Genomic DNA, 24,334 nt, shown 5'->3' with positions numbered 1-24,334 from the left:
GGCTGACGCTGGTGTGGGGGCAAGGCCACAGGGGCCAGGCCTCCATCTCCAGGACCAGCACGAGGCAGGAAGACCAGTCTAGGCCAAATGAGCCTGGGAAATGAAGCAGGCTCTGGCAGCTTTTGTACACCCTCTCCATCTTCTGCCTCCAACTGGGACTCTATCCTTGTGTGGCCCATAAACCAGCAGCACCAATAGCACCTGGGAGCTTTGAGAACTACAAAGTCTCAGGCCTCACCTCAGACCTACTGAATCAGAAACTCTGGGGGTGGGCCACAGCAATCTGTATTTTAAGAAGCCTTCCAGGGGTTTCTGACAAATGCGAAAATTGTAGAACCATCGTCTGAGACAACAGGCAAGATCCTGCCGAAGGGGAGGAGGTGGGTGAAGTCCTGAAGCGCAGGCAGCTGCTTGCGCCACCTGCGGGGAGGGCTGGCTGCTCATCTGCTGGCGGATACCCAGAGTCAGACACATACTCACACACCAGCAAGGGTCTCAGAGAGTCCACAGGCAGGGGCTCTGGGGTCCAGTGGTCATGGGCAGGCACCCAGATGGACGCAGGTGAGGCCAGGGAAGAGCTGTTCTCACCAGGTGACTTCCTGTGTCCCACAATTCCTTTGCCCCTTGTCCCCTCTGAGGTTCCCTGAGTGCACCCTCAGAGGCCAGAGAAGCTGAGTAGCTGTCCAATTCCAACCAGGCATCCCCAGCTGAAAGGTCAGGTGGCCTGTGTGCCTAAGAGATTTTGGAGTACACGATAAAACCAACAAAGTCCTTTCTCTGCGTGAGTGGGCCACGGCCAGGGAAATGTGGGGGATCAGCAAGCAAAGTTTCGGCAAGAGCACACCATCCCCTGAGCCATGAAAGCCTGCCCAGATGTAGAATTCCCCTTGGCCCCTTCCCAGGGCTGCTGTCAGTGCCCACCCCAGCTCCCCACCCATCTCCTTGCTCTGGCCTGTGGAGCCCCAGGCCGCTATCCACTTGGCCCATCACCAGTCCCTGCGGCATCTTCCCATAAGGATCTGGAAGTGAAATCCCAGCCTCTGGGAGCTGCCTAGGATGTGGGGAGGGGAGAGAGAGGCTGAGCTTCCTTATACTCAGATCTGGTTTCGCCGCTTCCCGTGGCGCACTGCCACAGGCTGAGCCACCAGCTGTGCTATATAAGGCCCGGAGGCTGGACCGCGGGAGAGACGAAGACTTGGACCCCCCAGCTGAGGAGTCCTGCTCAGGACACGGTGAGCCCCACTCCCATTCTCCTCACCCCACCCCTGCACCCCCTGCCCTGCTCAGCTATTCCTGCCCTCCCCTGATCACCCCTCAGCTCCCCCAAAGGAGACCCCCTTTCTGCTTCGGAGTTCTGTCTTTCCCCCCATTGGCGCAGAGTCCTCTCCTTCCCCCATCTGAGGTCAGGGGCCCTTAAATGACCCCAGTCAGGATCTTTGTGGCTCTGGGCGCCCTGCTTCTTTCCTGCGGTCAGCCAGTCTGCTTTGTCCGAGAGTTCTGAGGAGTGTGGGATGGGGAGCCTACCCAGCAGACATGTGCCGAGGAAACTTCCGTGGGCTGCCAGATGGGAAATGGTTTTTCCACAAGGTGCCTCAGGCCACCTTGGCCTCCCAGACAGTCCTGGAGCGGAGCAGTCTCAGACTGCGTACGGTGCAGGCCCACGGAGTGCTCTGTTCCCTGCTCAGAGCCGGAGCTTGGGGTAAGACACACAATAGCTGGAGACTTTGGAAGGCCCATGCTGCTGTTCCCTGGACTGAGAAACAGCTGCTGGGGGGGATAATAGGCTTAGAAGTAGATGGTCTGTGATGTGGGATTGGTCTGTTTTCTTCTGGTACAGCACAGTACTTTCAAATCTTTTTTCCAGAAAGGAGGAATCTCCCCCTTCCCACTATACCCTAGACTTTGGAGGATGAAGGGAACCAATTTTGAATCTCTAAGAACTGGTCAGATTCTGGGTTGACTAGAGCTCTGGGGAGAGAGAACAGGAGCCTGGGCCATGCCCCATGGGCCCTCGTTCTTATTGCCAGGCTACTTTCCTCTTCCCGCTCCTGCAGCCTCTAACCCACAGTCAGCAGTTATTGGGGAGCCCTGGACTCTCACAGTGCACCCTCCTGCTCTCCTGCAGTGGGCTCCTGGCTGTGTAACTCTCAGCCAGACCCCAAACAAACCAGCCAGAAATGTGTTTCAGCAGCAGCCTGTGCACATCTGGGAATGTGTTCATGGAGGTGGTATATCTGAAGCATCTGTACCCTCCAGCTTGTCTGCCCTGGGAGAGGCCACTGTAGTTGGGGCTGGGGCTTCATAGCCTTAATATGTAGCCCCTTTATGAAACAGTGTGAGCCCCACCAAAGGGTAGCAAAACATGCCCCCACGCCCAGGTCTTGGAAGTAATTAATGAGTCACCCAGAAGTTGCTGGGAGTGAGCCCAGGCCCCTCCTCATTGGCAAGGAACCTACTCTCCCTTGTGCCCCACTTCGAGAGATGTGGGGCCCTGGTGCCTGGACCCCGGGGGTGAATTCAGGTCTGCCTCGTTTGAACTCAGATGCTGAGCCTCTGCACCTCCCTGGCTGCCTGAATTTGCAACTTTGGCAGGTGTCACCTTCCACAAGACTTCATTCTGTTCACCCTTTCACCCTCGATAGGTCAAGAAATAATTCTGCTGAAGCCATAAGAGGTGACTCAGAAATGTGGGACCTGGCAAGCTTTGTTTCTTTGCAGGTTATTGGATCAGAGAAGCTTCCTAGGGGACCGAGTTCCAGGGACAACCTGACTCTGTGAAGCACCTTCACCCATCTTCCGTCATGTTCCCCACAGAACCTGGGGGAAAGATGATGGGGACCAAGGCCTGGGTGTTCTTCTTCCTGGTCCTGGAGGTCACCTCTGTGTTGGGTACAGGCTAAGTATCTACTGTCTCTCCAATCCCTGACTTGACATAGTGAAGTCATGTCTGATTTGGGACTCAACTATGCATCTGCCTTAAGACCTGAGGCTGGTTTATAGATGTATTCAAATTTTATACCCTGCTTATTTCCCCAAAGGACTTGAGATATTTCCCAATATTAGAACTCACAGGATAGAATCTTTAAGTGAGGAGAAGCATGTCATTCAGAGGGAGGGAAAGAGATAAGAGGGTTCCCTCCCCTGAGTGATAAATTTAGCTCTGAGCTTCCTGGCAGCCAAAGCAAAAGGAAATCGCAAGGGATCACTTTCTCAGAAGCAGGTTTGGGGTTCGATCTGTTTTTAGTTTCATGAAAGTTCTTTTGGCCTAAAGCTCAGTTTCATTTAGACCCTGCAGCCAAATTTCACAGACATGAGAACCCCTTCTGATCTCCTTGTCCTCTAACCCCATCTTCTGGTGACACTGAGTTCTTGAAGGAATAGGTAGAGAGAATTTTCTTAATAGACTCTCCAAGGCATCTAAGTGTCAGAGCTCCCGGCACTACCCTGTATACTCTCTCCCATCTCCCCTTTCTCTCCTGATTTCTAACCACACATTCAGGTAAAGAAAAAATGCTCAAACCCCTCTTTTAAAGCTGCATGCCCCGCAGGCTTTGTGACCACAGATGCAGGAACAAAGACTGGCTCAGTGTCTTGCCAGGCCCTCTGTGTGCCCACCTCCTGCCTTGCTCTTTTCACCCTGACAGCTGCTGCTTGTGTTGATGATTAAAATTCAACCATCTGAGGGGAAATCAGAGTCGTTTGATTAAAAGAGCTCCTACCACCCCAATTAAACGGCATAGAGAATTCTGATTTGGCTCCTCACATGAGAGTTAATTGCCTTTCAAAGCTTTTGCAACCCTCTGCTCTCCTTTCTCCTTCCTATTCTGGAGCCCCAACCCCGCCTCAGGTGGGCGGGGCTGGAAACTGCCTTATACCCATCCTCAGGCAGACCTTGCCCCCTGGGGTCAGAAAATTGAGGCCTACTGCCCCAATTAGGCCAAATAAGTTCTTTAGGGGGAGGGTAGGCTCTCAAAGCCAAACTTTGTCAAGGGAAGGGAAATGGATATCTATTGTCCAGGCACTGAGCTAATAGGAGTTGCCAACGCTTATTCAGCAAGCACTATACACTAGGCATTGTTCTAAGCGGATTTTATGAATGAGTTTATCTAATCCCCACAATCCTCTGAGGCAGGAACTATTATCCTCAATTTATGATGAGAGAATGGGGACCAGATGAGTTAAGTATTTGACCCAAGGTCACACAGTTAGGAAGTGGCAGAGTCTCTGGATATCATGCTCTCAATCTTCTCATACTTTATTTATTTATTTAATCCTCACCTGAGGATATTTATTCCGTTGCTTTTCAGAGAGAGTGGAAGGGAGAGAGAGAGAAATATCGATGTGAGAGAGACGCATTGATTGGTTGCCTCCTGCACATGCCCTCACTGGGGATCGAGCCTGCAACCAAGGTACCTGCCCTTGGCCACAATCAAACTGGGGACCCTTCAGTCCACAGGCCAATGCTCTAACCACTGAGCCAAACTGGATAGGGCATCCCATACTTTAGAGATGTTCACTTATCTTACCTCATGGACTCCTCATGCCAACTGGATCACCCTATGAGGTGAGAATTAAACCTCCATCTTGCAAATGAGGACAATAAGGCTCTATTCTGGCAAGGACAGGCCCAGACCCTAATGAAGGAGCTCCCACCCACTGGCTGCTCCACATCATCTAAAGATCCATTTCTAGAACAAGATAGAAAAGAGAATGGCCATTTATTGACCATGCACTACATGCCGGCTCCCTTTTCACTTATTATTGCCCTGAATATGCCCCAGGACCCTATGATGTAGCGATTCTTAATACAGCCCTATTTTATGGGGAAACGGATTTTGAAGATAAAGCTCTTATGAGGTTGCACAGCCAATGAGTGCAGAGTGGGGATTTGAACACAAGTCCTGTACTTATGCTCCATCCACCGCATCACACTGCTTCCCTGCATCTTGAGAGGCTAGTAGCTCGCTGGGCCCTGATAACTAATAATTCTGGTCTCTCACATCTCCTCCTGGCCCCCAGGGAGGCAGATGATGCTCACCCAGTCTGTGAGAAGAGTCCAGCCTGGGAAGAGGATCCTGATCAGCAACTTTGCCAAGCCTGTAGAGCCCCGGGAGAGTGAGTTGTGGCTGGAACTGGGCAGGGTCACGGGGGGTGTTTACTGAGTTTGGGTATAAAGTCAGGGATGCATGGAAACCCATTTTTACAAGACATTTGGCCTACGTCTCTGTTTAGGCCAAAGGATCTAGTATATAGAACAGTCCAGAATAGTGAAGCTGCCTGATTTGTTTCAGGAATGCTGGAGGGCTTGTTGGGACCAGAGCATAGGCTGGTGGGGAGAGAGAAGGGAGACAAGAATGGGGAGATAGCAGGGGCCAGCTCATAGCACCCTAAATACTTGGTCAAGGGAGTGTTGGGAGGGGTAGGGGTGGGGTCAGAGGGAATCTTGAGGTAGAGAGACCAGGCAGGAAGCTACTGACATGGTATAGCCAGGCTGCTGAGAGCTTTCATGGAGCCCTTTGCTGGGGGGGAGGGGTGCAGAAGGCAGGAGATTGGAGAGATGCTGGAGAGACAGATGTGACCGGCCCTGAGACGAATGGAGGGGGTAGGGTGGAAGCATGAGTGATATCAGGGATGACTCCAGGAGTTGAACAGGAAAATGGAAAGGGAACGGGAGCTCACCTGAGGCTCCGGGGCCTGGCTCCTCCCCCACCTGGCTCTCTCCCTCAGTTCCCGGCGAGTGGACAACCTGGTTCAACGTTGACCACCCAGGTGGGCAGGGTGACTTCGAGCGGCTGGATGCCATTCACTTCTACTATGGGGACCGTGTGTGTGCTCGGCCCCTGCGGCTGGAGGCTCGGACCACTGACTGGATGCCAGCAGGCAGGACAGGCCAGGTGGTCCATGGCAGCCTCCGTGACGGCTTCTGGTGCCTCAACAGGGAGCAGCGGCCTGGCCGGAACTGCTCCAATTACACCGTGCGCTTCCTCTGCCCGCCAGGTGAGCCTGAACAGCCCCCACCCCTCCCTGCCTCTGGCCATGGGCACCTGGGCAGCATGCATGCACATGCTTCCATCCCCTAGTAATAACACGCTAGTGTCATGAGGGCCCTCATCTTCCCGACAGTGTTCTGTTTCTGGGTCCCTTGCATTCACTCCACCTCACTGGGTGCATGTGGCATGGTGGTGAAGACCAGACTCTGGAGCTGGGCTGCTTGGTCCCAACCTGGGCCTGCTGGCTGAACTGTATTCCTTAGGCAAATTTTCTGAAGCTCTCAGAGCCTCACGTTCGTCACATGTAGAACAGGGGTAGTATTAGTAAATCTTCCTAGGGTTTTTTACGAGGATTAAGCAAGATAATGAATATAGAGGGCTTAACCCCGGTGAATGTTCACTGAGTGTTAGTTTCCACTTAGTTCCTTTGTGCCAGACACTGGGCTAGTTATTTACACCATCTGAACTTTACAACTGACCTGGGAGGAATCTCTATGTTGACAAGTTACTCGAGGGACAAGTTAGGTAACTTCTCACGATTATACATCTGTAAGTGGAGAGCTGGGGCTGAACCCATGACTGTGTCTGCAGAGTCTAAAAGTTTATGCTCTTTACATCCTCTCTCCCCACACTGGATAATACAGAGCCAGCTGCAGGCCTGCCCACTTTGTGGATGGACACCCCCCCTTTTGGGGTTCCGCCAGCGCACACAGCCTGACCCTGCAGGCCCAGGTGACAGTGGTGGTCATCTGGAGTGGGGGCTCAGGCTGGGCAAGGTCTCTTGGGCAAGGTCTGAGGCCTCCATTCTTGCTCACAGACCTTAGTCCAGAAGTGAGGAGGGTAGGCAGAGGGGTATTTGATGTCTAAATTACTGAAGTCCCGGGCCCTGGGGGCTGTTTCCACACTGGCGGACAGGGAAGATGGTGCTAACCCTGCACGGCCTGGGCAGCATGTCAAAGTCTCAGTGCTTGGCCAACAAAGCCCTCTCAGGGCCACCCCTTGCCCATATGGTGTCATTGTGCAAATTAGAGACCCCACTTCCTTAAGACTTTTGACTTCCTTCTGTTGGAAAAATCATTGCAGTAAATATGAATATCAGTGACATCTATAATGTAAACAGAGGCCTTGTTCTCTGAGAAAAACCAGCCTCAGGGTGAGATTTCCTGACAGAGTCCCCTTGGGAGGGAAGTCAGACTGTCTGCTGATGCTGCTTTGCAGGATCCCTGCGCCGAGACACAGATCGCACCTGGAGCTCATGGTCTCCCTGGAGCAAGTGTTCTGCTGCCTGTGGTGACACTGGGGTCCAGACCCGAACACGTACCTGCTTGGCGGAGACAGTGTCACTGTGCAGTGAGGCCACTGAGGAGGGCCGGCTGTGCATGGAACAGGCCTGTACAGGTACCACTCTTGCTCCTGGTACTGGGCAGGGAATGGGGTGGAGGCTAAAGCAGCCTAGAATAGGTTAGAGGGTCAGACTGAGATGGATTCATGCATTCATTCGTCAAGTATTAACTAAGCATCTATTATGTGCTCTGATGGGGAATATAGAGGATAATGTGGGAACACAGAGCAGGGTCCATTATCATAGCTTAGGAGAATCAAAGAGGATTTCCTAGAGACGGTGTCCTGAGCTAATTTTTAAAAAGTTGTCTTCTTTTTTTAATCCTCACCAGAGGATATTTTTCCCATTGCTTTTTCAGAGAGAGTAGAAGGCGGAGAGAGAGAGAAACATCAATGCGACAGACACATTGATTGGTTACCTCCTGAACGAACTGAGCCTGCAACTGAGGCATGTGCCCTTGGCTAGAATCGAACCTGGGACCCTTCAGTCCACAGGCCAATGCTCTAACCACTAAGCCAAACAGGCCAAGGCCTGAGCTAAGTCTTGAAAGATTGGTAGGAATTAGTCATGCAGGCTAATAAGGATGGGTAACAAAGGCCTAAGGGGGAGAGGAAGCATATGTGAGTCCACAAGCTGAGATGTGGCCAGAATTCATGTAAGCCCTCCTGACGTGGCCCCTTCTTCCATAGCCTGTGACCTGACCTGCCCCATGGGCAAGGTGAATGCTGACTGCGATGCCTGCATGTGCCAGGACTTCGTGCTGCACGGGGCTGTCTCTCTCCCTGGGGGTGCCCCAGCCTCAGGGGCCACTGTTTACCTGATGACCAAGACACTTAAGCCACTGACCCGGACGGACAGTAATGGGAGATTCCGAGTCCCTGGCTTATGCCCAGATGGCAAAAGCGTCCTGAAGATCACAAAGACCAAGTTTGCTCCCATTAAGGTCACAATGCCCAAGACTAGCCTGAAGTCAGCCACCGTCAATGCAGAGTTCATGAGGGCAGGTACTTGAGTTCTCTGGGGTGGGCTGGACTTTTAAATAAGGGGATTACAGTGCTAAGAGCTGGCTTCTCAGTTTGCTCAGAGTAAAACTCAAAATCTTTACCATGACTCACAAGGCCCAACATCATCTGCCCCTCACCCCCACCCCCATTACTTCTCTGTTCTCCTCTTCTATTATCCCATCTGCCCCCACTGGGTCACTCTACTCCAGCCACAGTGTCCTTCTATTTGTTCCTCAAACACACAGGCACAGTCCTGCCTCAGGGCCTTTGCACTTACTATATACTCTACTTGGAGCGTTCTTCTTCCAGATATTGGCATGGCTTGCTTCCTCAAATGAGTTCTTCCCTGGGCCATCTTATCTAAAATAGTGATTATAATACAGTGTGAGGTTTGGAAGTCAGAAAGAGAGAGAGAAGCCGGGGGAATTCAGAAATGGTACAGAATGGCCAGAAAAGTCTGCTGGAGGCAGCAGAACAGGAATGTTGCATTATTTAAAACAGCCAACTCTGCCCCAGTGGCAGTGCTTGGGAATCTTGGCTGGCACAACATCCCTTTGGTCCTCCATTGCCTCACCTAGATGCTGCTTGAGAGGCCGTGGGAGCAGGTCCTAGGCTGAGGAGGTAGAAGAGGTGGGCTCCATTCTAGATCAGTACCCTAATTAGGACCTTTAGAGAGGGGCAGGTGGGGTGTGTGTGAAGTCATACAATTTTAACACTTGTGAAAGAACCCAAGGGAGCAAGGCTCTAGAGAATCTGTCACAAAGGAAAACCCGAAATACCGTTTCTCGTCTTCTGTCCCAGAGATCCCGTACATCGTGAAGAACCCTGAGACAAAAGCACGGAGAGCTGGGCAGAGTGTGGGCCTGTGCTGTAAGGCCACGGGGAAGCCCAGTCCAGACCAGTATTTCTGGTGAGTATTCTGCTAGCTACCCTGCCCAATTCTCCTCTGGGCAACCAGAGCTTTCTTGCCTTTGGTCTGGTCTTATTAATCATAACAATAACCAACAGAATAAAGTTACAAGTTAGGCCCTGGTGCAGAGCCCAGAAGTTGGCACTTATAAGTGGGGGCTAGCAGGGTTGAGGCCACCCAGACAACCAGTAAGCCCTGTGGCGGACCTCTGGAAGCTGGGGTCCCCACAGAGTGGCTCTGGTCTCTGGGTCCTGACTTGCATGCCCTCAGGACACAGAGCAAGCTTCCGCAGCCTGCATCCCTGACAAAGGCAAACAAGCTCAGAACCTCCAGTGGCCGTGAGTCCTTTGTCCTTCACAAACATTTTACAGCTATTCTCTTGTTTGACCCTCCCAACGATTCTGTGATGTCAGCTAGGAATCGCTGCTCCCATTTTATTGCTCAGGAAGCTGAAGCTAAGAGTGGTGAGATGAGTTGTCCAAGGATCCATAGCCAGTGAGTGGTGGGGCTGAGACTCAATCAAGTCCCTTGACTCCCAGGCCAGTCAGTACTCTTGGACGAGCTATGTCAAAGGTGGCATTGGCATCTGCAGGGACCCATCCACCGTCTGTCTCTGGCTGCTTGCTTCTGGCACTACCCACTCAGGCTGCACCTCTCCATTCCTTGCAGGTATCACAACAACACGCTGCTGGACCCTTCCCTGTACAAGCATGAGAACAAGCTGATACTGAAGAACCTGCGACAGGACCAGGCTGGGGACTACTTCTGCAAGGCCCAGAGTGACGCTGGGGCTGTGAAGTCTCATATCGCCCAGCTGATTGTCATAGGTAAGCCTGTCAGGGTCCCTGAGTAACCCCTCCTGCAGGACTGGGGAGCACCCCAGTGGGCATCGCTGGGCAGTAAAACCTGCAGCTTTTCTGTGCTGTGTACAGTACTATGCCCTCTGGGACACAAAGATGTCAGAGACCCCAATCCTACCCTCATGGAGCTGCCACCCCAGGAGAGGTAAAGAATTGTAAATAAGAATTGTGAATACACAAATGCAGCTAAAATGGAGATAAGAGGCCTTGGACTCTATAGATGAGAGACAGCGACCTTCCAGGTAGGAATGGTCATGGGTGGCTGCTTGAGAGAGCAGCATTTCAACTGGGGCTTAAATAGTGGTTCTTAGCTTTGACTGCCCAGTGGGATCACCTGGTTTTGTTTTTTTTTTAAAATTTTTTTTTAAAAACCTGATGCCTGGGTCTTACCCCCAGAGAGATTTATTTCATTTGCTTGGGATGTGGCCTGGGTATGCACAGTTTAAGAGCTCTCCCACATGATTCTAATTTGAAGCCAAAGTTATAACGCTCTGGTCTTAAAGACTGGCCAGAGACTGTGTATGGAGGCGGGGGAGTTCCAGCTCAAGGCGCCAGTGTGAGCAAAGGTACAGAAGTGGGAAACTGAGGGGGCTTTACAAGAAAGGGTGACCTGATTAGAGCTGGCTTCCAGAAGTGAGCTGGAGGGGGAAAGACTTGAGGCCAAAATCAATCAGGAACCTGTACTTGGAAAGTGAGGGAGAAGGAGGATAGCTTAGTAATTGGCCTAAACAAAACCAAACAAAAGGCAGAGGAAGAGAAAATTTATTGGAAGGATTCTGGAATATTTTACAGACTCCAAGAAAATTGAGCAACAGACCTCAAGACACAGGACAGTTGGACTTTGGCAACAGTGGAGCCTGGTCAGCTGTGGCTCCCAACCCGTAATACCAGTGCTTCCCATTTGTCACAGTTATTTTTAATACTTTAAATTTTTAACACTTTAAAGGTACAAAATATTTTTCTATTCTGAAGTTAGATTTATAGATAATAAGTTAACTACATATAATTGCCAAGTATATATGCATACCGCCCAAACTATACCATAAAGGAGAAATAAAAAGAAAATAACTTTAATACAAAATAGTATGTATTTCAATATGTAAAGGCTTTGGCATAATTGCACAAGAATTCCAACCAAGAGGTCAGACACTTGCACTTGAATTTGGTCACTGTGAACGTGACAGCTGCAAATACTGATGGATGCAGGGATATCATTTTGAGGGTTCACATTCCTTGGATAAGGTACATGATTTTTTCTGAGACAAGGAACAATTCTTGGTATTTTTCCAAACTAAACAAAGTACAATCTTAGCTTGATTTTTATGGTAGCTGCATTTTTAAAAAAATTTGATGTATGGTAAAGCCATGTAAAAAGATACTAGGCTCTGATCATTTCAAGCAGGGTTTCCACCTACATGAATGTCCGGTGGGGTATGTGAAAGTTATGCAGGATACAGAAAAATTCTCTGTGCAGAAAAGTACCAGGCAATGCAGATCTCAGAGCAGCAATGCCTCCACCCACTGGATGCCAGCAGCACTCCCAATTTGGGTGGTAACTCAACACACCTTCACAGATTTTCAAAACGCCTCCAGTGAGAGCCATTACTCTAGTGGTCTCAGCAACCAACTTTGTTTCTCCATGTATTAAATGGGATTAGCAACAGCTGTTCCATCTCCGCAGAGGAGTTTGGTGAGAATTAGGATTATGAATATGCAAATACTTTGAAAACCATAAAGCACTGCAGAGAGGTGAGGTTAAGGTGCCCTTTGTTTAGGATGTGAACTTTCATTTAATAGCCACCATTTCCCTCCACAGCCCCTGATGAGGCTCCATGCAACCCAACCCCTGAGAGCTACCTTATCCGGTTGCCCCATGATTGCTTCCAGAATGCCACCAACTCCTTCTACTATGACGTGGGCCGTTGCCCTGTCAAGACCTGCGCAGGTCAGCAGGATAATGGGATCAGGTGCCAGGATGCTGTGGAGAGCTGCTGTGGCATCTCCAAAACGGAGGAGAGGGAGATCCAGTGTAGTGGGTACACACTGCCCACCAAGGTGGCCAAGGAGTGTAGCTGCCAGCGGTGTACAGAGACCCGGAGTATTGTGCGGGGCCGTGTCAGCGCCGCCGACAATGGGGAACCCATGCGCTTTGGCCACGTGTACATGGGGGGCAACCGTGTGAGCATGACTGGCTACAAGGGCACTTTCACCCTCCACATCCCCCAGGACACTGAGAGGCTGGTGCTCACATTTGTGGACAGGCTACAGAAATTCGTCAACACCACCAAAGTGCTGCCCTTCAACAAGAAGGGGAGTGCAGTGTTCCATGAGATCAAGGTGCTTCGGCGGAAAGAGCCCATCACTTTGGAGGCCACGGAGACCAACATTATCCCCCTGGGGGAGGTGGATGGTGAAGACCCTGTGGCTGAGCTGGAGATCCCATCCAAGAGTTTCTACAAGCAGAACGGGGAGGCCTACACAGGAAAAGTAAAGGCCAGCGTGACCTTCCTGGATCCCCGCGATATTTCAACAGCCACAGCTACCCAGAGCGACCTGAACTTCATCAATGATGATGGAGACACCTTCCCCCTTCGGACTTATGGCATGTTTTCTGTGGACTTCAGAGATGAGGCTACCTCCGAGTCACTTAATGTTGGCAAGGTGAAGGTTCACCTTGACTCAACCCAGGTCAAGATGTCAGAGCACGTGCCCACGATGAAACTCTGGTCACTCAACCCAGACACAGGGCTATGGGAAGAGGAAGGTGACTTCAAATTTGACAGGCAAAGGCGGAACAAAAGAGAAGAGAGAACCTTCCTGGTGGGCAACATGGAGATCCGAGAGAGAAGGCTTTTTAACCTGGATGTCCCTGAAAGCAGGAGGTGCTTTATCAAGGTGAGAACCTACAGGAGTGAGAGATTCTTGCCCAGTGAGCAGGTCCAGGGGGTCGTGGTCTCTGTGATCAATCTGGAGCCCAGGACTGGCTTCTCATCCAACCCCAGGGCCTGGGGCCGCTTTGACAGTGTCATCACAGGCCCCAATGGAGCCTGTCTACCTGCCTTCTGCGATGACCAGTCCCCTGATGCCTACTCTGCTTATGTCTTGGCAAGCCTGGCTGGGGAAGAACTGGAAGCAGTGGAATCTTCTCCTAAATTCAACCCAAATGCAATTGGTGTTCCTCAGCCCTACCTCAACAAACTCAAGTACCGTCGGACAGATCACGAGGACCCACGGGTTAAGAAGACAGCTTTCCAGATCAGCATGGCCAAGCCAAGGCCCAACTCAGCTGAGGAGAGCAATGGGCCCATCTATGCCTTTGAGAACCTCCGGGCGTGCGAGGAGGCGCCACCCAGTGCGGCCCATTTCCGGTTCTACCGGATTGAGGGGGATCGGTATGACTATAACACTGTCCCCTTCAATGAGGATGACCCCATGAGCTGGACTGAAGACTACCTGGCATGGTGGCCCAAGCCAATGGAGTTCAGGGCCTGCTACATTAAGGTGAAGATCGTGGGGTCAGTGGAGGTGAATGTGCGATCCCGCAACATGGGGGGCACCCACCGGCAAACTGTGGGGAAGTTGTATGGAATCCGGGATGTGAAAAGCACACGGGATAGGGACCAGCCCAATGTCTCCTCTGCTTGTTTGGAGTTCAAGTGCAGTGGGATGCTCTATGACCAGGATCGTGTGGACCGCACACTAGTGAAGATCATCCCCCAAGGCAGCTGCCATCGATCCAGTGTAAACTCCATGCTGCATGAGTACCTGGTCAACCACCTACCACTGGCAGTCAACAACGACACCAGTGAGTACACCATGCTGGCGCCCCTGGATCCTCTGGGCCACAACTATGGAATCTACACTGTCACTGACCAGGACCCTCGCGTGGCCAAGGAGATCGCTCTTGGCCGGTGCTTTGATGGCACATCTGATGGCTCCTCCAGAATCATGAAGAGCAACGTGGGAGTGGCCCTCACCTTTAACTGCGTAGAGAGGCAGGTGGGTCGCCAGAGTGCCTTCCAGTACCTCCAAAGTACCCCGGTCCGATCCCCTACCCCCAGCACTATCAGAGGAAGAGTGCCCTCCAGGAGGCAGCAGCGGGCAAGTAGGGGTGGCCAGCGCAGGCCTGGAAGGGTGGCCTCTCTGAGGTTTTCTGGGGTTGCTCAGCAGCCTCTGAACAACTAAATCTTGTGGTACTTCTCTTCTCCCCACACCTCACGTGACAGCCATTGTGAGACTGATGCACAAACTGTCACTTGGTTAATTTAAGCACATCTGTTCTGGTGCAATTTGCTTGTTTGTGTCTTCATGCCTTTACTTACTGTCTTTGTCCATGATACTGATCGGCATGTAGCCTCCAAGTGGCAAAATAAAGCCTCTTTGATCTGTTCTTTAAAAGAAACACCAGAAATTGGCCATTGGCAAACTCTTTGGCTTTGACTGTTCTTCATTTAGTTCCATCAATGAAAATGCTCTTCCTTGTCTTTTTGCATGGTTTTGTCCACCTTTACGATAATGATAATCTGAAGTGGAAGATCAAATAACCAATATAAAGCATATTTCCTGGTCTTACTGTACAGGACGTAAGCAAGGTCTTCATCACAGTTCATACATATAAGTGGTGGTGAAATAAAATAATAAACTCTAATATTTTTACTTGAAATGTAAATACGTTATTTCTTTACTGGATCTGGAACTCTAGTGCACGTTTCATGTTAAGCTATTGAATATAAGGTAATCATAGCTCTCCTCCAAGTCTGGAAAGAACATCTCATATCTACAACTGTACCAGGTTGCTAATTACATAAGCACATTTCCCTTTAAATTTGCTTTTGTTCTTGCTAGGAGCCCAGCGCAGCCCAAAGCAGATGTCAATAAATGCACATTTTGTACTTGATTTTGAGACCACTGTCCTGTCTTTTAACCATTAAAGTGAGCCAGCTGCTCAGAAAGACATAAGGGACTCTGGAAAGCGGTATCACAAAGTGGCATGAGCCACTGCCCCCTCTAAGTGACAGGGCTGGGTAATTAGACACACACTCCAGGGTCAAGTTTGTTCTCATGGATCATATTTTCCACTCCCAGAGAGGAGCAGAGATTCCTGGAGTTGTGAGCTTGTTCTGGGCTCCTCAGCAAAGCTAAACACATGTCCACATTTTTTTTCTTTCTTTCCAATACTGGGAAGCTTATACAATGGCTTGGCCCAGGGTCTGGTAAGCTGGCCAAGTGGTCTTTCGGCAACCCCCCACAGCCTGCTGCCTTCTCCATCTGGGCTGTCTGGCCTCAGAATTGATGGGCTTTTTCTTTTCCTCCACCCCCAGGCTCTTCTAAAGACACCCAGCTTTCCCAGACACCAGATCTCTATTGTGTGTGACAGCCCCTATTCCTTGAGTAAAACAACTGGTCCAAATAAATAGGGTTTTGTTTTTGGAAAAGGTGTTTGGTTTAAAATAGTAAATCAGAGGCTGGTGGATGGTTTCAGAGTGATCTTGGAGGCATCAACAGTCAGGGTAGTGGGGTGTGGGATTGGGTAAGATGCACTGACTGCCCCTTTCCCAACCCCTCCAGATCTGTCAGGAAAAGGCCATGGGGATTGGGAGAGGAGAGGGCATTATTTATAATCAGGACAAAAAGCTTTCCTTGATCCCCTGGCTGGCCTAATGCAGCTCCTTTTGGCCACCTCTGGCCTGGACTGGATTTGTACTCTTGGATCAGCATCTGCCCAACTCTCAGGGGTTTGGTTCATAATCAATTAGAAATTTCTCTGGCTGAGCACCCCTTCCCTATGACCTCTGAGAAAGTGAGCACATGCAGGGTTGGGACTAGTGGCCTTGTGATTGATTGCTCCTTGACTCACTTCCAGACTACACTTCCCAGGGAGCAGCTCTCACTGACTGCTTGGGGGTGGGGCTTGACTGACTCTGCTGAGGGGTCAGTGTGTAGCTAGCTATCTGCAGCATAGATGCCTGACTGCTTCAGGAGCCAATGCATGCTGCTTCAACCTGACCACCAGTTCCCTTCCAACCACCGAGAGGGGTGCTGGGAAAGGGGAGCTGGCTGGGCTCCCACCCCAAGACCTTCCCTTTTTGTTTTCTTTGAGGGTCTGAATAAATGGACTCCAGCTGGTTGCAGCTGGTACCTGACTTTTTTTCTTCACTCATCAAACATTTATTGAGTGCCTATTTCTATGCCAAGCCATGTGTGCACGTGGACTGGACTTTATGAGTATATAAAATATACCATACGTAGTGGCACTACCACTTGGGGTGGTAGTCAGAGGAGCCTTCTTGGAGGAGGTGACAATTTGAGGTCTAAATGATAAGTAGGAGCTGAAGGTGTGGCTGTCAGGAGCAAGGAGCACAAGCAGAAACAGCTTGGAGGCTGGGAGGGAATGGCAGATACCTTTCTTTCAGACAAACACTGTTGAGCTCATGACACCTAATTTCTAAGCATCTTGCTTCCAAAGACATATGTGCTGCCTGCTAGCTGCACAACTTTATTCAAGTCAGTTTCCCTGGACCTCATTTTCCTCACCTATAAATGAAGGAGTTGGTTGTATACCTAAAACTAATATGTTAAAGGTGGAGGGGGGCATAAAGGGGATAAATGGCAATGGGGGGGAAAAAATAAAATAAAGAAAAAAACTAACACAATGTTATATATAAATTATATCTCAATAGATAGATAAGTAGATTTTTAAAAAATCAAGCAATTAGTCTAGATTAGAATCTAAACCATCTCTAAAGTCCTTTCCATGATTTTCAGTGAGGCTAAGAGCATAGTTCCCAGGTTGCCTTTGCGTCACCAAACTGCTGATGATTCACCGGGTGTTCCCTTTCCCTGTGGAGACTCTGCAAACTGGATGGACAAAACGTTCATTTCAGAAAAGCCCTGGGGTTTCTGTCTCAGCCTGCTGTATACTGGCTGTTCACCCAGTTACTGAGTGAACTGTATGAGGGTGGATACCAGACAGCAGGAGGGGCACAGGCAGAAAGACAGCAGGGCCAATCAGGCTGCTTCTGCTTCCAGCCAAGGAAGTGTTCCAGGCTGAATGCTCTTTATAGTTTGGAGAGCTCTAGCAGCTAGGGTGATAGAGGAAAATGTCAGCGAGATGTCAGGACAAGAACAGAGTCTTGAAAGACTGAGAAAACTTAGACAAGCCAAGTTGGAGGGGCAGTGTGGGAATAGGTGGTTTCCAGCACAGGGATTGGCTAGAGCCAAGGAGTAGAGGTGGGACTGCACACTGGGAGGCTTTTGGTTACAAGAAACCCAGGTGCCAGCAGACATCAGGAAGGACTGGAACCAGGAACTGCAAAGCCATGGAATCCAGGCCATCGCTCTCTCTGGTTTTGATTCTCTCACTCTCAGTGGCTTTTGCTCTCTCTCACTCTCTCAGTCTTGCTCTATATGCTCTATTTCTCAGATTGGCTCTCTGACTTTGTTTCTCCTCTTTCTAGGTCTCTCTGGTAAGCCTATTTCTCAGTCTCTCTTCTTTGCAGGAACCCTTAGTTTCTCTTTGCAGATCAGCTTTCTCTGCTCCTCTGGGTTCATAGAAGAGGTGGCCATTTCTTCAGATCAAAGAAGAGACCTGTCCTAAGCCCAGATTTCTTGGAGAGAGAATCTGATTGGCTCAGTTTGAAATGGGGCTCCACCTCTGGTCTAGCCAACTGTAGCTATATTGAGGAGGTGGGGCCTAAAGGGCAGCCTGATTAGTCATGGTTGCTGGAGAGGTGGGGCAATTCTCTGAGAAAGGGAATCCTGATGAATTGGGGAGATACTCCAAAAGGTGAATACTTCAGGGGACAGTGAGCAGATTATTGTGGGCTTACTGGGAGTTTAGGGATTTTCATTTCCAAACACCAAGGGATTTTAAATGCATCAAATGAGATCTGTGTGATACTCGTTCTTTGAAATCTGATGTCTTGCTTCATGACTTAGTACTTGGTCAGTTTTTGTAGTTTCCATGTGTGATTGGGGAAAAAAAAGGTGTATTCCCTAATCATTGGGTGCAGGTTTCTACATAAGACCATTAACTCAAAGTTGTTAATTGTTCAGTTCAGTAAATGAGTGTGTTGAAATTGTCCACTAGGTGATGCGCTTGTCAATTTCTCTCTGTGATTCCCCAATTTGGCTTTATATATTTTGAGGTTATTTTTAAAAATTTATCTTTATTGTCGAAAGTATTACAGATGTCCTATTTTGAAGTTTTCTTAATGGATGCCTATTATGTATTGAATTTTCATGTGTTCTTGTGAGTTGAATCTTTGATTGTTATATGCATAATTATGTTATTTGTTCCATAATTTTTTTTGTCTTAAAGCCTATTTTGTATAATATATCTCCCAATTTTCTTTTGTTTAGTATTTGCTCGGTATATCTTTTTGCTTTTAACCTTATGTATCTCTTTTTCTTTTTGTTAGTTTATTTTGTTCATTAGATTCCACATATAAGTTCATATGGTACTTGTCTTTCTCCGACTGGCTTATTTCACTTAACATAATACTCTCCAGGTCCATCCATGCAGTCGCAAAGGGTAATATTTCCTTCTTTTTTTTAAATGGCTAAATAGTAGTCCATTGTGTAAATGTACCATAGCTGTTTTATCCACTGATGGGCACTTGGGCTGCTTCCAAATCTCGGCTATTGTAAATAACGCTGCAACGAACATAGGGGTGCATGTATTCTTTCGAATTAGAGTTGCAGATTTCTTCGGATATATTCCCAGAAGTGCAATCACTGGGCTTCTGTGTCTTTTTAAAATGTGTTTCTTGTAAACAGCATATAGCTGGATTTTAGTTTATATAATCTTAACAATCTGTCTTTTAACTAGTGAGTCTAGTAAATACATATGGTGATTAGCTGTATTTGGACTTGTTTCTATTATCTTACCTGTTGGGATTTTTTGTTTTGTTTTGTTTTTAATCCTTGCCAAAGGATATGTTTTCCATTGCTTTTCAGAGAGTGTGGAAGGGAGGGAGGGAGGTGGGGAGTAGTGGAGAGAGAAACATCAAAGTGGGAGAGACACGTGGACTGGTTGCCTTCTGCATGCGCCCTGACCCGGGGCAGGGAGCCAACCTGCAACCCAAGTACGCACCCTTAACTGAGAATTGGACCCTTGGGTGCACGGGCCGACGTTCTAACCACTGAGCAACACCAGGCGGGGTGGGTTTTTTTGTTTTTGTTTTTTTTAAAATCACTTTTTCTGTTTTACTGTCAGCTTTAGGATTGAGTAATATTTTTCCTATTCAATTTTTCCCCTTATATTGATCTGGGAGTTTTACACTTTTTCTATTATTTTAGTGTTTTCTCTTTATTTTATACAAACTGACTTCAACAAAATCAAAGTTAAAGTGTATCTTCAGCCCTGGCCGGTATGGCTCAGTTGTTTGGGTGTTATTAAGTGCACCAAAAGGTTGCTGGTTCGATTCCTGGTCAGGGCACATGCCTGGATTTCCGGCTCAGTCTCCAGTAGGGGGAGTGCAAGAGGCAGAGGACCATGTTACACTCTCACATGGATGTTTCTCTCTTCTCCCTTCCTCTCTGTAAAAATCAATAAACTATTAAAAAATTGTATCTTTACCCCTCAAACAATATTTTAGTTCTTTTTTTGCTCCTCAAAGCAAACATTAAAAAAAAAAAAAGTCTTTATTGATTTCAGGGAGAGGAAGGGAGAGGGAGAGAAAGAGATAGAAACATCAATGATGACTCATTGACCAGCTGCCTCCTGCACGCCCCCGACTGGGGATCGAGCCTGCAACCCGGGCAAGTGCCCTGACCGGGAATCGAACCTCGAACTCCTGGATCATAGGTGAATGCTCAAGTGCTGAGCCATGCTGGCTGGGCAGGCCAGGGCTCTTTTCAGTTTTTTATTAGAAATCAAGCAAGCTCCTTACAATGATAAGGTATAAATGAGTAGGGTGAGGTCAGCCAACAAGCTGGCCAAGAATCACAATTAAAAAGGAATTTTTATACGTATAAAAAGGAAAGCCATAACTTACACACTGCACAGAAAAAAGATCTTTATTATTTATGAAGCACCTACAATGTATTATGGATCAAAGAATCATTTATTCCTCACATTAACCCCAGGAGGTCAAGAATACCCAAATTTATAGTTGAAAAAAGGCTTATGAAGTAACTCGCCAGAAATCGAAGAGCTGGTAAGTGACTCAGCTGGGATCTACGCATCAGTCATGCTACCACTGACATCTGTACCCTTTAGAAAATACTAAACAAGCATTTCCTAGCACTGTTGAAGATGGGTACGCCAACATTTCCAATGATTAGCTTTGAGAACACTCCCCCCACCCCAGTCAAAGAGGGAAGCCATGGTGGGTTAGAGCCATCTGCTGGCCATCTCCCTGAACATCAGGATGAAGGACTGTCCTCTAATTGAAGATGAGACAGGGCTTGTGCTATCTGAAGTCACAAGGACAGGCCCAGGAGGATGGAGAGCACCCTGCAGTAGACCCCCTCAGTCTCTCTGCAATACCAAGGCTCGGCAGTGACTCCCTGAGGGAGAAAGTGGTGGCAATTCGAGGGAGTCTAAAAAAGAGACCTTTAGAAATAAAGGCATAGGCTTCTACCATCAAAGTGGAAATTCACCTTACTAATTTCTACAAATACACCTTAGCATCTTCTGATTCTAGTATTCTAGCACTAAAAAATAGATTCCTGAGCCCACTCCAGACTATTTTATCAACACTTTTAGTGGAGGGGCCTAGGTATATTTTAACAAACTCAGGTAATTCTTAAGGAAAAATGGGGGGAGGAGGGAAGGGGCTACTGCCTTAAAGGAATGGCAGCTTTTTAGCCCCTGATATGAGCTATTTATGGGTATGGAGTGGAGATTCTACAAACCCTTAAAATCTTACCAGCTTTTGGAGGATACAGGGCAGTAATGAAAATAGTAGTGATTAGGGTGTGAGTCCTGGTTCTGCTGTGTGACCTTGGGGAAGTCACTTAAACACTTTGTGTCTTGATTTTCTCAGCTGCAAAACTGGAATGCAGATAATGCCTCACTTGCTGTGAGAATCAGATGATAACAGAGTGAAAGCACTCAGTATAGTCCTACACAATGTTGTATTATTGAGTCTCATACTACCTATAGACATAAGCCTCCTTTTTCAGTCTTCATCTTTTAAAATATAAATGTTGAGTTCCTGTTACATGCCTGGCAGCACCAGTGTCTGCTTATCTGAAGGATCAGTGTTCAGGCATAAAAAAGAAATGTCTTTATTCAGAAGGTACAGTGCTTCCCAGCAGAATGATGGCTGAGAGGCTGCACCAGAATCTCTGGTGGAGAGGTAAGATTTTTAAGTTTATCAGAAGGAGTTTTAGGTTAACAAAGAAAATATTGAGAAACGCAGTTTTGCCCATTTCTCTATTTCTGACTAATTATGTGACCTTGGTCAAGCCCCTGCTTTTTTATATGCCTATTTCCTTATCTGAAAAATCCAGTGCTAAATTGAATGACTCCCTGACTCTAACGAATAAAATATTTTTCACTTAGCAACTCACAATGTCCACAATCTTGGGAGGTAAAATCAAGTATTAAAAGAAAAAAGAAAAAAAAAAGACTTATGTAAAATGGAGACATGGAGAGATGTGTCTTCAGCTATGTTGTTCACAAAAGGTAAATAACTCAAGATACGGAGTCAGCTCCTGGAAACTACTTGAGGTGGAAAATTGTAATTGACTTTCTTTTTAAAGCATCATTAACCTGTCAGAAAAGAGCTGAGAGTAGGTGTGATGTGGAAATATTTTACTCCAAAGAGCTGATAAGATGTGACCACAGGTATTTGCCATCATTCTTCTGATCGAGGAACACTTATATCACAGGGAGAATCTCAAATGGCTGTTTCCAAATCCAGAACTTGTGGGATGGCCTGATAGGAACCTGGCCAGAGGTTATCCATGAAGTGCCAAGTGAGAGAGAAGGGATCAAGTGTGCCTCTGGAACCTCTTTGCTCTTTACCCAGATGCCAAGCTCTGCTCCATCTCATGGCTACCTAGCTACCCCCTGGAGCAAGGACAGTGTCCCAACCTGTGAATTTCAGGTCAGGGAATATACACTTGTAAAAAGGAATGTGCTTCTCTGTCAAATAGCCACATGGCTCCTAAAGAATGATCTTTTACCTTCAACCCCTTTGCAATACAGATGTTATTTTATTTAAACTTAACAGTTCTCTGTGCTCAAATACCAAATGGCACAAGTTCCCCAATTTGAACACAACTATAAGACTTACATGAACAGAGAGCCCAGTACAAAGTTAGTGTCCCAATCCATGCTTGTTGGGTGCTGATCCAAAGAATCCAGGTATATTCTGACGCACAGAGCACACAGCTGGGGCGATGCATTGAAACTACCAAAATCACATTGCCTGTGTGATGAAACCATCACCAGTCTGATGCCAAAGCCACATGACCCTTGTTCACATTACTGAGAAAAAGTTAAACAGTTGTGTACAGCTCCCTTTGTTTTGTATTTTCTAGGGCAAAGTCTACACTCTTGCTAATCAAGAATCTACTGGGAATTCCTTCTGGGACAGTCAGTCAGTTGGATTAACCATTGTATAAATTTGTAGAATTTGTGTCTATTAACACTCACCTCTTTGTCATTTATAATTTATTCTGATCATATGTCAGATTTTCTGAAGACCCCATTCCAGGTTTCTGCTAAACAAAAGTATTGTTGCAAGATAAGTACTTAATCAAGTACTTCTGAATTTCTACTGTGTATTCAGCCCAAGTATGTAATAAAATATCTGCCTTCAAAAAGCTCATAATCCCGTTGGGATACAGGCAAAACACAGAAAACATCAGCCCATAAATAAAACGAAATGCTCATTTGCCCTGGGAGTAATATAAGGATATATTACACAACAATATAAGGATATTCATATGTCATCATACTAGTGGCATATATGTTTTTTACTTACTCTCTTATATTTCCCCACTAGAATGGAAGCTCCATGAGGGAAACATTTTTTTGTTGTTCAATGTTATTTTCTCAGTGTTCAGCATCTAATTGGTGTTCAATAAATTGTTATTGACTGACTGAATGAGAAGTCAAGTTCTTAGAAATAGACAAAGGGAAAGCTACATAGAATGCCCCCAGATGGGCCTTGACTTCACTAAGCTTTTACTCAGTTTGCCTTATAGCAATCTATAGATTTTAGCAAACACCCTCTTTATTTATATAAGAAGGAAATGTGCATATAATTGAAATAGAAGGTAGGGTGGGATTGTTACCAGGGAGATGACAAGATCTCCATTCTTGTCTTCTTGCGGGAAAGAGTTCAATCAAGAGGCAAAGTGTAAAAAAGAAATCAAGAATTTGTTGATCACAGCAAGAATATACTTAGGACAATGAAACAAGGAAGGGCATAGAAGCAGCAACAGGAGAGCCTTGGCTGGGCTGCATTGGCTTACTGGGAAGCCAGAGAAAAGGGGACCTTGGAGACAGGTTCAGGGGGTCAGACCCACTGAACTAGAAGCCACTCTTCTCTGATCCAGGACTTATGAGGGCTAACACACTTGTGGCCTAGTCTTGACTGTAGCTTGCCCGACTCCCTCCAGACTCAAGTAGAAGCATCCAAACTCACTTGGGAATTTCTCTGGGCTTCCATGTTAATCAGAATCTTAATTCACAAAGTAAATAGTCTGGCGCCAACTCAGATGGGGAAAGAGTCTGATTAATTTGTCACATTCTTCCACCTTGTCGGGTCACTCTGTTTCAGCTGTCCAGAGAGGAACCAGCCATGCAGACAGAGGACTGAGAGAGTTAATGAAGTAATGATTTACCATGGTGTGGTCAGGCGTAAGGGAACTGTCATAAGATTGTAAAGCAGCCGGGCACTAGCAACAGCTGCAAGTTATCAGCACTTGCTTGAAAAAACAAAGAGCTATCATCCAACGGTTGTTGCTAGGGGAACTAAGTAAAAATACCACTTCCATGTTACAAGAGAGGAAAACTAAGGAAAATAAGGAACAAAAGATGTGGAATTCCGATGAAAGGAATTTCTGAAGCACCTAGCAGCAGCTATAGGCCTTGAGAGACTCCACCTGGGGCCGGCTATGTCACCCGTCTCACTTTCATCTTCCCCGCCACCAATCGAAAATGACCAGTACTTTCCTGAGACGGGTTAGGACTGCTTCCCACGGCGTCTAGCTCAAACTTCCACACTAGGATAAAGGGCTTCCGGAAGATTGCTTGTCGGGACTTG

The 24,334-nt window shown here is 47.6% G+C and overlaps 1 protein-coding gene across 1 annotated transcript; it reads left to right on the top strand.

Moving 5' to 3' along the window:
* Positions 1-1,148: 1,148 nt before the first annotated feature.
* On the top strand, positions 1,149-14,754 carry CILP (cartilage intermediate layer protein). Its single transcript, XM_081156388.1, has 9 exons — positions 1,149-1,232; positions 2,719-2,889; positions 5,020-5,115; positions 5,728-5,997; positions 7,209-7,388; positions 8,022-8,336; positions 9,138-9,246; positions 9,916-10,073; positions 11,923-14,754. Exons 2-9 carry the CDS (start codon positions 2,802-2,804, stop codon positions 14,289-14,291), a joined length of 3,585 nt encoding a protein of 1,194 aa, XP_081012514.1. The 5' UTR covers positions 1,149-1,232; positions 2,719-2,801; the 3' UTR covers positions 14,292-14,754.
* The last annotated feature ends 9,580 nt before the right edge of the window (positions 14,755-24,334 follow it).

This window comes from Miniopterus schreibersii (assembly GCF_964146895.1).
Source record: "Miniopterus schreibersii genome assembly, chromosome: 1".
Lineage (NCBI taxonomy): Eukaryota > Metazoa > Chordata > Mammalia > Chiroptera > Miniopteridae > Miniopterus > Miniopterus schreibersii.
Note: the sequence above shows the minus strand (reverse complement) of the source record. Positions and strands in the feature narration are given on the sequence as shown.